The sequence below is a fragment of the Elaeis guineensis genome, chromosome 1, assembly GCF_000442705.2.
Source record: "Elaeis guineensis isolate ETL-2024a chromosome 1, EG11, whole genome shotgun sequence".
Taxonomy (NCBI): Eukaryota; Viridiplantae; Streptophyta; class Magnoliopsida; order Arecales; family Arecaceae; genus Elaeis; species Elaeis guineensis.
This window is the reverse complement of record NC_025993.2, coordinates 167,283,737-167,297,840: the sequence shown is the minus strand read 5'-3', so window position 1 is coordinate 167,297,840 and position 14,104 is coordinate 167,283,737. Positions and strand designations below refer to the sequence as shown.

Below are 14,104 nucleotides of genomic sequence, written 5' to 3'. Positions count from 1 at the left end.
ACGGCGAAGTTTATTACCACCTCCCCTGCGATCCTTGCAGCTTTACCGGCCACTTTGTCTACGTCAAATGCTTGCTTCTTGCCTCGGAGCGTGGGAAGACTTTTTGCACTCCCTCTACACCAGGGGAAAAGGGAGGAGGGATTTAAATAAAATAATAATAACAAGAGGCGGTGAGGAGGGCCCCTATCTCTCAAATCATAACTTTATATAGACCCTTCAATTTTCAATTTTTTAAGCTGAAAGGGGCTTTTCTACCTCTCAGTATGGTCACCTTTGAGCAATAGCAAGGAAAAAAGGGAGGAGGTTCGCTATACTCTTTTCCTTCCATCTCTTTCTCGATCTTTTTATCCTTGCATTCCGATCCGGGTTTCGGCCTCTTCCTCTTGCTGTCGGTGAGGGCTTTTCTGGTGTTCTTGGTCTCTTTTCGTTGTTTTTGGTGCTTTGGTTCTCTAATTGCAGCGTGTTTGAGGGTTGGGGAGTGGAAATTTAGTGGAAATTTGGGGTGTTTGTAGGATCTTGTGGTGGGTTTTTTGATTGGAGGAAGAGAGGAAGAAGATGGCCGGAGCTGGAGGCGGAGGTGGGGGTGGAGGGGGCGGTGGAGGTGGCGGAGCGGCCCCGGCGCCGAAGCAGGACGAGTTGGTGCCCCACCCAGTGAGGGAACAGCTGCCCAACATTTCCTACTGCATCACTAGCCCTCCTCCATTGCGTGAGTTGCAGCCCAAACCATCACTTGTTTGTCAAATTTTTGCTCATATATTATTCTGGTTGCGTTATAAGAACTAATTGTTTCCTTTTTTTACTTTTTTTCGAAAAATATAGGTAACTTGTTCGAGGCCTGCTTGGATCTCTCTGTGTCTTTAATATATTTCTAGATTAATTATATCAAAATAAATGGTTCATAGATTGGTCGTTTATAAAGCAAAATCCTAGTCATGGTATTATTAATCTCTTCTTCGGGTGGGAACTCTTGTTATATTTGATTTCTAGTTGCCAGTACTTTGTAGGATTTGGTTGATGTGGTCCTGCTTTGCTGGGTTTCCTTATTTGTTTTCCATGTGGTAGGGGTTTTTGTCGTTAGAATCACTTGTTTGTTTTAATGGAAAAATTTCGATGCAACATCATTCATCTTGTGGGTCTTTTAATGCAGCGGAGGCTATCCTTCTGGGTTTCCAGCACTACCTGGTTATGCTTGGCACCACTGTTATCATTCCTACTGCTCTTGTTCCTCAAATGGGTGGAGGAAATGTAAGCCTTAATTACCGAATATGCATCACCCATGGGGTTGTTGGTTCTTTTTAGCCTTTGTTCTTAAAAAATTTGGGTGCTTTTGTTGCCTTAGGAAGAGAAAGCACGGGTGATCCAGACATTACTGTTTGTGGCCGGCATAAACACTCTCTTGCAGACCTTCGTTGGAACTCGTTTACCTGCCGTGATTGGAGGGTCGTACACCTTTGTCGTCCCTACCATCTCTATCATCTTAGCCAGCCGTTATAGTAACATCGCAGATCCTCATGAGGTTTCTGCCTCACTCTACATTTATCTTCATGACATTTTGATTCTTTGGCATGAATTGTATAATTCAAATGGTTGTCTTGCAGAAATTCAAACGCATCATGCGTGGAACACAAGGCGCCCTTATTGTTGCTTCGGCTCTCCAGATCATATTGGGTTTCAGTGGGCTATGGCGTAATGTTGCAAGGTTGGTAGAAGATCTATGATTCTGACTCCAACAGAAGCCTCTGATAATTCTTGTTGGAAATTTGATGTACTCAATTTTGTGCGCATCTGTTGTCTTTGAATATCCATGACTACAGATATTTAAGTCCACTCTCGGCTGTGCCTCTGGTTGCTCTGGCTGGATTTGGGCTCTATGAGCTTGGTTTCCCTGGAGTAAGTTTTCTTTACTTTATGTCTCTGGCTAGAGATAACTTATATGGATCTACTAGAGGGCTCTGATTTTTGCTCATATTCATGATAATCAGGGAGTGGAACTGTTGTGTGGTCTTGGGCATGTAATAGCTGCTCTGTTTTTTGATTTCTAATAGCTAGCAAATTCTGTTTTGGACATTCAGGTGGCAAAATGCATCGAAATTGGACTTCCACAGTTAATAATATTGATAATACTTTCTCAGGTACTATATTGTGATGCATGTCTTAATCAATCCCCCATCCCCTTACCATCACCAAATGCCACTCAAACAGTCAGACATTGGCAATGCACCCACAAATACACTTGCCACTTTAGTGAAGTTCTGATTTAGCTAATACTGATTTAATGAATGTTTTGGAAAATCAATGTATGCAGTACATACCCCAAGCCATACATTCACGTAGACCTGTCTTTGACCGGTTTGCTGTCCTATTCTCTGTTGCAATTGTATGGCTTTATGCTTTCATACTTACGGTTGGCGGGGCATATAGGAATGCAGCACCAAAAACTCAACAGCATTGTCGCACTGATCGTTCAGGACTTGTTGGTGGAGCTCCTTGGTAAAGCTCAATCATTTCTTTGATATGTTTTTATTATGTTATTCTGTTACTCTGGTATAAATCTGTGCTATGGAGAGCTTGAAGCCCACTAATTCACCATGAAGAGTTGGGTGTCGATGTATCAGCCAACTAGCCACTTTTTAGTGCTATTGACCTCAAGTTGCATCTCCTTGACAACTTACTGTGTTCTGTAATTTCTTTTTTTTGAGATTTTATTGTATTCTGTAATTTCTTTATTGTTGAAATTTCCTACATGCAGGATAAGAATTCCATATCCTTTTCAATGGGGAGCACCAACATTTGATGCTGGTGAAGCTTTTGCCATGATGGCTGCTTCTTTTGTCGCTCTTGTTGAGGTCTGGTTACATTTTATGTATTTTATTCTTAAGTGCTGGCAGTGAGATTCCTTTTAGGCTGTCACTGCCATGTCATGGCTAATTTTGCCTGTTTCATTAACATGACATCTTTTAGTCACCGTAAATCTTCACTGACTGGAAGTTTATCTATATATTTTTCTGTCACATTGTAGTCAACTGGTACATTTATTGCGGTTGCAAGGTATTCAAGTGCTACACCATTGCCCCCTTCCATTCTCAGTCGTGGTGTGGGTTGGCTGGTATCAAAATTTGATAGCTTTTCCTCCTATATTCATGATTTCATGGTTTGACCTGGGTGTTTGCTGAATGATTGGTCATAACTCGGATTTCCTATTACAGGGGATTGGTATCTTGTTGGATGGGCTATTTGGAACAGCAAATGGCTCTACAGTATCTGTGTAAAACTGCTGAGAAACATGCTTTTTGTCTGAACATGATTTATTTAGTGCATGCAAATATTAGTTGCCGGTTCCAAAGAACTCATCATTTAATTCCTGGTACAGTGAAAATGCTGGTTTGCTAGCCTTGACACGTGTTGGCAGCCGAAGAGTTGTGCAAATTTCTGCAGGCTTCATGATATTCTTTTCTATTCTGGGTAGGTTGTTTGTTTCTTTTGATCTGGTGTCTGGATTCTGGAATGTGCTTGAATGCTTGAGTTGGTTCGTCCTGGATGTAAACTTACAGTGGAGCATTATTCATAGAACTCAGTTTGATGGCAGAAGATACAGTTGTTTATGATTAAATATCAAGGATTATATGCAAAAAGAGGCCACATACCTTGATGCGATTGACTTACTTGCATGGATTGTTTCCTGAACTTGAAAACTGTTGATTAATTGCTGGATATACTTTTACGTGCAGGCTGTAGCATCACAATTAGCATTAGTGTCTTGATACCCCCCAAGTGCATTGCTAAATTCTTTAATAATATAAACGTATAATTTGATTTTCTGCCTAGATTCTGTTTTGACAGATGCTGCTTCTTAAAAATGATAAGTTACCTTTTAATGTGGTTTTTTCATATATATTTTGAGAACTTGGAAATTAACCTACTGCATCACTTACATGACTAAATATATGACAATTTCTTGACAACTATGCACATGTACATCCGAAGTGGTCTATCATAAGGTAGTCTGGCAATTTTTATCCAGAATTAATTGTGACTTTAACTATTTGCCTTGTGTCCGTGCAGGAAAATTTGGAGCAGTTTTTGCATCCATTCCAGGACCCATAATTGCAGCTTTATATTGCCTTTTCTTTGCATATGTTGGTATGTCCCTGATACTTGAATAGCTGGTTCTCTGTCACCATGTTAGATCTGTTGCAGTATGATCTATACAACCAGCTTATGCACTCTTAATTTATGTTGTGGTATATAAACAGGTGCGGTTGGTCTCAGTTTCCTTCAATTCTGCAACCTCAATAGCTTCCGGACAAAATTCATTTTAGGATTCTCCGTGTTCATGGGTTTGTCTGTTCCACAATATTTTAAAGAATACACGCTAGTTGCTGGCTATGGTCCGGTGCACACCGGTGCAAGATGGGTATGTTCTCAATCCATGATTTGTATTGAGCAGCGCGGAATCATTATTTTTAACAATTTACTGGTAGCTTAATAGGAGTTCTCAAACTTTTCCAGTTCAATGATATTATCAACGTCATATTCTCTTCGGAAGCATTTGTTGCGGGCCTCGTAGCATATTTCTTGGACAACACCCTACAGAGGCATGAAAGCGCGACCAGAAAGGACAGCGGCCGTCACTTCTGGCAGAGATACAGATCCTTCGGTACGGACCCCAGAAGTGAGGAATTTTATTCATTGCCATTTAACCTTCATAAATTCTTCCCATCGGTGTGAGCGTGCAGCTTGGCGGTATTCAATACTGTAATGCACTCGTAGGCTGTTTTTGTCACTATGTTACGATTTGGTTCTCGTTCACTGTTCCCAGCTCTACAACCACGAGATGATTCCTAAGGTTGTTAATCTGACTTTTGTTTTTTGTATATGTTCATTTTGTATATTTAATTGGTAAAATAGATTGAAGTTGAGAAACTTATTGTTGCTCGTGATTTGCAATTTATTGCGTGTATCAGAAAAGGTAATAGAATCCTTATGATCGTGATTTGCAATTTATTGCGTGTATCAAAAAAGTAAAGCCACGCCATTGGAAGGGTTAATAGAATCCTTATGATAGTTGTCTCAGGTATCCCACAGAAAAATTATTGTTGTCTCAAGTAATATCCATTTCCTTACCATTATTTAATTAAAGCCTCCTGGAGAAGCTGAACTGCTCTACTCCTCCTTTTTAAGCTTTTTCTGGTTGGAGTTCCATGGATCTGACATTCGCGAGAAACATTTCACTTTCTGCATCTGCTTAGGTTGTAGATTACATTAGGAATTATCAAGTTTGTTTTGCCAGAAAAAGATATTGAACTAAAGTAAATCTTTCTCATGTAGCTTTCTGTTTGCTCTGAGTCTCCGACTCACTGGGAAGTTGTCATCCGTGCGGTACATATCTGCCTCTCAATTAGATAACCAATACACTTCGGGGGTGTTTGGTTTGCGGACCAAATTGGAATAAAATGGATTGAAATAGGAATAAAAATGGTTATATGTTTCCATGCGTTTGATTCACGATTGAATTTGAAACTGGAATGAAATTTGGATGTAGGGAGAGAGTTCAAATTAAATTTTTGAAGGTTGAAATATTTCTATTCTCTCTTGGAACCCGTATGCATTTTTAAAGTGGGGTAATAAAATGTATTTCGGAATGCTGTCATGATGATTGTTATAGTTTTAATAATATAGAGAGTATCAATAGTTTCACATCGATTGTGAGTCAAGAGAGATTACAAACATATTTGTAAGAAAAAAAAAAATTTTCCACATGAGACATCTTTTAAAGGATAAAATCGTGAGATCTATGAATCAGAACGGACAATACCTTACGTAATGGATCAAATTTTTGTCCACAATCATAGCGTATCAGGAAGGGATCGAGGTCCGTCTCAATTTTTTGAGGTTGAAATCTACTTTGACTGACCACGGAGCTCCTAGTATTGTACACAAAGAAATATTCTAATAACGTAGAAGATATTAATAGTTTTACATTGATTGTGAATCAAAAAAAATTCATATTTATAAAAAAAAATTATATAAAATATTTTTTAAAATATAAAATTATAAAATTTATAAATCAAAACGAACAATATATCATGGACCGAATCTTCATCCACAACAACAATGATCCTAGTTAACCTCAAACCTTTTGTAAATTGTTTATTATGTTCCGTATCACCTTATGACGTGGCACAAGAATCAATTCGGACGTGCAACCGGAAAGTTCCATTAATCACCCTCTACAGCACTTCGCTTTCTTTTTGTATGCGTATCGTGCTGCGTCGATGTTTCACAAACTTGACGTGCAAATTTGATGTGATGTGTCATACGGAGGGAAACATATTTGCATTCTTGACAAATATCCTGCACGTTCGCATGCCCTGTTAAAGACGCAGCACGCGTTCGCCGTGATTTACGCATGACGGCCCGTCCGAACAAATAATGGAAAACAGAACGCGCAGATGACAGCAACATAGCCGTCCATCTGAAAGACAGACAAACTCGTGCTGAGCCAGAGGCGTCGTTGGAGCCAGCCTGAACGCACTAATATCTATGCTAATTTTGATTTTCTCCAACCTTCTTCGCAACGCACACGCATACGCATACTTGAGTACCATAAAATGGAATCTTATAAGTCATATCAAGCACAGGGTGTTTACACCATAAAATGTGGTAGCACTCCAGTCCATTTTGATCCTCCATGGTTTACAAGTAAGCTTCCTTCTGCTGACAAATCAACCTCTTGACGGCCCACTTAGCTAAAATCGTCACTATGCAATAAATGGCAAAATTCATGTATCCAACGCAAATGGCAAAAATTAGTGGTGTGCAAAAAGCTTACATTAACCATGTTACAACTAGAGTGGGTTTATCCACCCTCAAACAACATTAGGTTTCCTTGCACCAGTGATGCAGTAACCAGTGGTTTCTTCGGAACTGTTGATGATGTGACACGAGCACTTGAATGCTGTCAATCAGCTCTCCTTTGACAAAGGTGCAGCAACATTTCCTCCATACTTGGAGAAAACACCGGTGAGGACTGCCCTCTCCCTGATCTTTAACCTGAAGCACGAAACAACAGAAATCCAGATATTCCACAAAGGATTGTACTTAAAACAGAGCCACACAGATCACAGATGTCGATTCTGGAGTATATACCTGGTCACAGAACCGGGGAGGCTCAAATTTGATGTCTTCGGTGATATTTTCTTGATTGTTTTCTTCTTTAAATCTTTTTGTTTCCTTTGTCGTTGCAATGGAGGAGAAAGATTTGAATCCAACGCGTCTGCAGTTTTGTCACACCGTTTCTCACCATCATATGAAAGGGCAGTACTTTCTATCGCTTCGAGATGAGATATCGGGCCATCTGTGCCATTCTCAATCACTACACATTCTTGTCCAGTCTTGTCAACTACTGCTATGTCAATAGTTTCACCACAAGAATTCTGTGAAAGTTTATTCATGTCAGACCATACAGGAACCTCAACTCCCAGGTCAGTAACTTTCGGCTGAGAGAATGTCTGAATGCCATCTATAGACTGCTCAGAAGCGTTGGAAGAGCTACGCGAGTTTATGACAACACAAGTAATCTGCTTCTGTACCTTCCCGAAAAGCACATGTGTATTGGAATATTTCTGTACAAACCTGGCACAAAAAGTAGGTTCGATAAGCTAAATGAGGTGGGGTGGGGAATGGGATGGAATCATAGAATCAATACTAATCTTGCATTTGCACAGGTGTGTAAACCCTATTTGCACTTGAGAGTCCCACATAGAGTTTAGACAACCAGTATAGTTGAATATTTTCTGGCTGGGGTGATCAATTCCCTTCGCAGCAGAGAATTTTAAAAAATAATAATGACAAAATTTGATTGGAAGCTTTCGCTTGTGATAAAGCAGCCACATGACTGAAATTCTATCATTATGAGGAGAGAATATTTCAGATTTTCACATCATTTTCCATGGAGGCATGCTTTAGTCTAGTTACCAGATTGACAATAAACGACATCTCAAATAGATTTGAAGTTATCTGCATCATCCTAGCATAATTCGAAGTCATTTGTAACATCCTAGCATTGGCTAAAAAATTTATCTTCTTCAACATCAGAAGTCAACATTTTTTTTCAGTTTCAAATATACAGTATTAACGGTTAAATTATTTGTATCATAGAGAAGTATACAAAACGACATGTAGGTTAATAATATATATGTAGATTTGATTTGGGCACAAGTGAAAATGGTATACAATACTAGTTCAAGTGATTTAGGATACAGCTTGCACTTGCTGATGTATCAGTAGGAAAACTGAAAGCTTGCGGAGGTCACATAGCTGCTGATTTTCCTAAAGTAGATGATTCCTACAACTAAACCATAAAAATCATAATGAATATGCCATGCATTTTATCTTCTGCAATACCCATTAAAATAATTCTGCTTCTGAAAATTTAATTTCTTTTCCTTGTTAGAGATACATAGGATCTCTTATATCTTGCTGAACTAAGCAGCAAAGATTAGAATGAAAGCAGTACCTGTTTGCAGCTTCCTCCGACTCAAAGTCAAAGAATGCAAAACCCTTGCAGACAGGATCCCTGGTCTTTTGGTTCCCAGAAACTGCTGGGCTTATATTAACAATACCAGAGAACCCTTTGAAAGCCAAAAGCAAGTCTCTGTGGATGTTCTTCTTCCTTGGAAGGTTCCACATGCGTACACGAGCCACACTTGGAATAACATCTACTTCTGAAAATTTCCATTTTAGAAATATAAAATTTCAACCTGAACCAGAAACCAAAGTAAATAAAGCAAAAGATATGAAAGAGAAAAAAATGCTGAAACTAGTCAAAATGGATCCCATATGTGTTTATTTTTCTTCAAACTTCCTTCATAATGTGAAACTAGCTGCTAAATTGCATAGACTATAGAATATTAGAAAATAAGAAGGGTTCACGAGTGTGCAGCAGGAATAGCAAAAATTAGGAACAATAGCTGCGGAAAATCAAGTTACAAATAAGCACATTAAAGAAAGCATGACTACGCAACACTTTGCAATGGTTCTCAAATCAGGTTGAGAAACCATAAAAGAGAGGGAGACTGAAAAAGTTGCATATGGTGGCAATGAGAAATATTTGAATGTTCTTTTAATCTTGGAGGACTTGTCTCTGAAAGGAACCAAAAAGGGGCCAGAGTCCAAGTGATATCATCTTCAATGGCACCCCCTCCCCCCTAGCTCAGGAAAAAGGGAACAAAGAAAGAAAGAAAGAAGAAAAACAGATGAAATCCTTTTGGCACATCTCTTGTACGAATCTTTACAGATAAATTAGAAATGTCGAGCATCTTTTCCACCAACATGTAAATAAGTTGGTCAAACACTTGTACCTGTTGACCTCTATTGCACTTGTAGATGTCACGAGCGAAATCATATCATTTGACCTTCATCAAGTCATGAGCATTTGGCTACTTCAGCGGGCATGTTAACAACATGATGTTGGCCAAGAAAATCAGGTTTTTATTTTTGACCATGGAGCCAACTGCTACTCTCAACATCCTGTCCGCTGTTGCCATGGGTGTCAAATACACGTTATCTTTTATGAAATGGGTTGAACCAGATCCCATGAAAAAAATCACATTACTTTTCAGCTTCCACAAGAAAGATTCTTTGATAATGTTACGTCCTTCGAGGAAAGGTGAACCCATTTCATCAGAAATCATCAATTTTTTGTACCTTATTATCCCCAGGAAGCCATGAATAAGACATTAATAAAGTAGGAAGACAACTGATTCTAGGCTTAACTGGCATAAGAACGTCTTGTTCGCAGCCTATCGTTTCTACCAATGCAACACCATTTTCATTCATTTATTTCATTTTTGTTGCCCTCCCCGAGGTCCCCAGAGGGGAATTAAACAAGAGTCCCTTTCATTTGATCTCCCTGGAAGGATAGGTTTCCGAGGAGGAATGGCATAAAAGGTGTCTACCCTAGCTCAACTCGCTAGATGAGAAATGGTTTCGAATGACCCACCATGCCTAGATATATCAATGCAAGATTTACCAGAAACATGTCTTGGAGTGCTGCTTTAGAGTAGGAGATTCAGTAATGAAGAAGATTTTTCCCTCTGCTGCACTCAGAATGGCCTGAACTGGGAAGGAATGTATGTTGTCACCATGATTCACCAAGGAAGACATATAGAATCGTTAACTTAGAGTCTTAGATGGATAAGAATGAGCAGATCTTTTCAGTGCCATGCACCTAAAAAAGTATTATGCCTTGACGACAGAAGCTCTTATGCCAAGGGAACAGGTCAAAAAGTTAGCTTCAAATGGTGGATCTGGTGTAGGAAGAGAAGCGAATTAACAGAGCTCATTAGTGCTAAAGAATCAGAGGTTGCAGTTGAAAATGAAAAAGCAACTCATCCTTCAATTGGAACTGCTTCTACTAGCCTAAAGAATTGGACATCAAGCCCTTTCCCTCAGTACTGTGGCTCAATCAGGCTCGGACTAAGAAGCGAAGCATAAGCACAGGGCAAGAATGCAGGTCCTTTCTTTTACTATAAATGATTGGACGAGGATGCCAACCACTTCTCAAGATGTTCCATACTGACCCAACCCCTTGAATTCTAACACCACAACAAGCAGCAAAGAGCGAACTCAAGGCTTGTAGAAAGAGAGAGGAACATAAGAAAGAGAGACGGTTGGTTGATCATAGTCCAATCAATCCTTGGTTCACCTTCGTTTGTTGCTGGTGAGCCCCATTCATAAGCAACCCCTTCTCACTGTTTCCTTTAGCGAAGGATGGGTTGGCTACTTTCTCTAGTGTGGTTGTCCATTCATTCATCATCTTCATTTTAGAAAGGTAATGCTAGCAGATTGGACACAGCCTATTGGCAGCAGAATCCATAGTGGCGAGCAAGTATCCCTTCCCATCTTAGTGAATCCAATTCAAGTTTCCTTCAACCTGAATTGCGGCATGAGTTGACATCTATTAGTTATTGTTTTCTGGATGCGCTTCCCCTTGACCAAAACAGCTAGGAAGCAAGCTTCTGAACTCTGTGCTCATCTTCCTTTCAGTTTGCTCTCAGAATTAGCTCCAATGACTTAATCTGTTCTGAATTAGTTGATTCTCCTTATGATGAAAAAGGTCATTGTCCACCTGTCTTTCTTTCCATTTACGAAAGATTGCTTGCTCAATGTAGTATCTCATTGAGTCAACACAATGTTCCTTGCTTTCCATTTGTCATTCTTGCAAGCCATCCATTCTTTTTTCACATGAATTATTTAACTAATTCTTGGTTATATATACAGAGATTAGCAAAAACATTTTTTAGTTTAAATTGTTTTAATCCATGTTTGGCTGCCAGATTAGGCCATCCAAGCATAGTCTATACACTTATGAGAAAAACTGAAGAACTAAGGCAAAGAGATGGTGGAGTACGACTGGAGGAGGCTATGGACCAGATTATCCCATTACTTGGGACAACGTAAATCACTTTTTCAGCTGATCTTCTTTTATCCAAAGTTTTGAGGATTCAAGTTCCACTGGTTTCTGAAGATTTGTCAGTTTTCTCTATACTTGGCCTTATCTTCAACAGCCTCTTAAAATCTACAGTAAACAAATACTAGCTAACTATAAAAGTCAGAAGGTAAGGCTTTGGTTTAAGGAGTATAAAAATTCTGTCTAGCTAAAGGCATGATAGCCCAATCTTATTTAGGAACACGCGGTCTAGTATGAGTTAAGAACTTTGAACCCAGTTGTAAATAGTCTTTTTCAATCCTGTTCTTTCATGAAATTAAAATTGAGACTTGAGATTTAAAAGCATTCTAAAATCAAGCTTCTTTCATGCTAGTAACATACATGAACATTTACTGACTATTAACCCTAGGTCAGTTCTTGAACATAGAAACTATATACTGTTATTGGTTTCAGTATCAAATCTGATTGCATTCTTGGGAAGACACCAACCAAGCTTCCAAGCCTTTATAAAACCCATCCACAAAGGAATTCAACTCTTTATATTGCTTGTAGTTATCAGGACTCGCTCATAGGAATTGCGACAAGGCCCCAGGTATTAGTATTCAATCAAGCCTTGCAGGTAATGCATGTACTGTTTAATGTGAATCAAGCTTCTTGAAAGGCATAGCAAAGCATGATCGGAATGGATTCATACATAAAGAAAGGAAAAAGAAATTGATCAAATTAATAACATGACAGGTAACTGTGAAGCGGGAAACCATCATTTGATGCCCTAAAAAGATTTAGCTACTTATAAAATCGGAGAGGCATTACGGACACTCGACAGTATTGGATTGAAGTTGGACAATTGGGCAGAATTAACAGCTCAAAGAAAACGTTATTGACGGATAGATAAGCAACTAATGAGCTTGGAAACGTTATCCTACCTTTACGCCGTGGCTCTTGCTTCTTTGGCCGGGTGGCGGCCGCGCTCTTGCTTTCGCTCTTGAGCTTATTGATGTTGGCAAGCTGGGCTTTCCTGCTCCTCTCCATCTCGTCCAAGAGCTGCTCCTCGAGCGTGGTATCGTACCTCTTCCCTTCCCCGAACCCAGCCGGTTTGTTCTCCATCCACCGCGCCATCTCCTCCAAGGGCATCAGCGGCTCATCCCCGTCGTCGTCCTCCTCCCACCCATCGTCGTCGTCCTCGTCGGAGACACCGCCCGCCTCCCTCTGCCACCCTCGCCGGCGCCCCGAGGCGGTGGTGGCGGAGAGGCCGTATCCGCTTCCCCGCCGCACAGACCAGAGCGGAGCAGCCCAGGTGTGTCTATCCGATTCCGCATTTGTGCCGCTAAAGAAAGCGGTGGGAGGAAGGACGGAAAGGGGATGATGGGAGGTGGGGAGTGGTAGGAGAAGGGCTGCTCTCGCACACGTCATCATCCTCATCTTCCGGTGAATCCCCAGCTCTCTCCCATTCTCAATCCTGGGGAAGTTTGGATTGGATATAGAAAGTGAACAAAAATAAATAAATAATGGGAGATGCCACGAATTGCTGAGGAAATTATTTATATTGAAGACGCAAATTTGAGTTTTCGCCGTTTCCTTCATATTGTAATAATTGAAATATGCATTCTTTTATATATTACTTATAATATAAAAATAAATTTTATTTATCAATAATATATAATATATTCGTTATTTGATTTTTCTATTACGAGCTCCATTAAGTTGAGCTGGAGTTTTTTTTTCCTCCGTGTTAAACTCCCATATCAGCCAAGCAAACAGAATTCCAGGTAAATTGCAACTTGCTTGTTCAACAGTCCCAGCAATCACAGTGCTATGTACAAGATCATGTAAGAAAGAGATGTGATCTCTCTCTAATAACTTCAATTTCTTGCAACACTTTTTTTTTTGTTTTGCAAATAACCCCTTTTCCCCCATTTCATTATTCTAGGTGCTTGTCTCTACTCAAATCACAAGGTTTCTTTTTGTTCAAAAAAAAAAATATATTTTTGACATTTTAATTTCACTCGTTACTTTTGTTTGTTCATAAGCAAATCTTAGGATCCCCAGGGTTGGAACAGGGTAGTGAAGAGGTGTCTATCATGAGAGCTGGATCCTTATTTATCTCAATGTACATGGAAGGCAACGTTGAAGAGGAATCCAGTGTTAAGAGGAATGGGCATCCATTATGGTAAACAGGAGTGTCCCTACTCCTCCTCTATAATAAACTGACATTCAAAGAGAGCAGTAGGGACATGATTCGTGGGGTGTTTAGTGTTTAGAGGCAATTATTGAACACCAATTTCTTAAGGTGCGTTTGGTTATACTTTTTAATTTAAATTTATAATTTTTAATTTTTAAAAAATATTATTTTTATTTTTATTTTTATTATTAAATAAAAATAAAAAAATAAAAAATATATTTGATAATTACGTTGCTATAAAATAAAAGGCAACATTTGAAGATGATAGGTAAAAAGCTCGATGAGAGAGAAGAGTTCAGGAAAGGAGAAAGAAGGGAGTGGAGAGGTGAAGAGCTTAATGAGGAAGAAGAATCCGAACTCTTTATTTTTTTGATTTGGTATTTTAGATGCGTGGAAGTAAAAAAAAAGTAGAAAAATAAATTTTGAAAAATAAAAATTTTTATTTTACATATAAAATAATTATTTTAATT

At 39.2% G+C, this 14,104-nt stretch overlaps 2 protein-coding genes across 3 annotated transcripts; one reads left to right on the top strand and one right to left on the bottom strand.

The window, feature by feature from the left end:
* Nucleotides 1-233: 233 nt before the first annotated feature.
* LOC105060258 (nucleobase-ascorbate transporter 6) lies at nucleotides 234-4,923 on the top strand. Of its 2 annotated transcripts, XM_010943882.4 has the most exons (15): nucleotides 234-392; nucleotides 513-706; nucleotides 1,148-1,245; nucleotides 1,340-1,516; nucleotides 1,599-1,699; nucleotides 1,815-1,890; nucleotides 2,073-2,132; nucleotides 2,306-2,490; nucleotides 2,750-2,846; nucleotides 3,020-3,106; nucleotides 3,207-3,265; nucleotides 3,371-3,462; nucleotides 4,063-4,140; nucleotides 4,254-4,414; nucleotides 4,510-4,923. In XM_010943882.4, exons 2-15 carry the CDS (start codon nucleotides 556-558, stop codon nucleotides 4,726-4,728), a joined length of 1,641 nt encoding a protein of 546 aa, XP_010942184.1. In that variant the 5' UTR covers nucleotides 234-392; nucleotides 513-555; the 3' UTR covers nucleotides 4,729-4,923. The 2 variants fall into 2 exon arrangements, with proteins under 2 accessions (XP_010942184.1, XP_029116333.1); XM_029260500.2 differs by having other exon boundaries at nucleotides 310-706.
* Nucleotides 4,924-6,745: 1,822 nt separating this feature from the next.
* On the bottom strand, nucleotides 6,746-12,958 carry LOC105060259 (uncharacterized). The gene is made up of 4 exons (XM_010943884.4): nucleotides 12,379-12,958; nucleotides 8,519-8,726; nucleotides 7,150-7,635; nucleotides 6,746-7,053 (listed from the first exon to the last, which is right to left on the bottom strand). Exons 1-4 carry the CDS (start codon nucleotides 12,872-12,874, stop codon nucleotides 6,966-6,968), a joined length of 1,278 nt encoding a protein of 425 aa, XP_010942186.1. The 5' UTR covers nucleotides 12,875-12,958; the 3' UTR covers nucleotides 6,746-6,965.
* Between the last annotated feature and the right edge of the window lie 1,146 nt (nucleotides 12,959-14,104).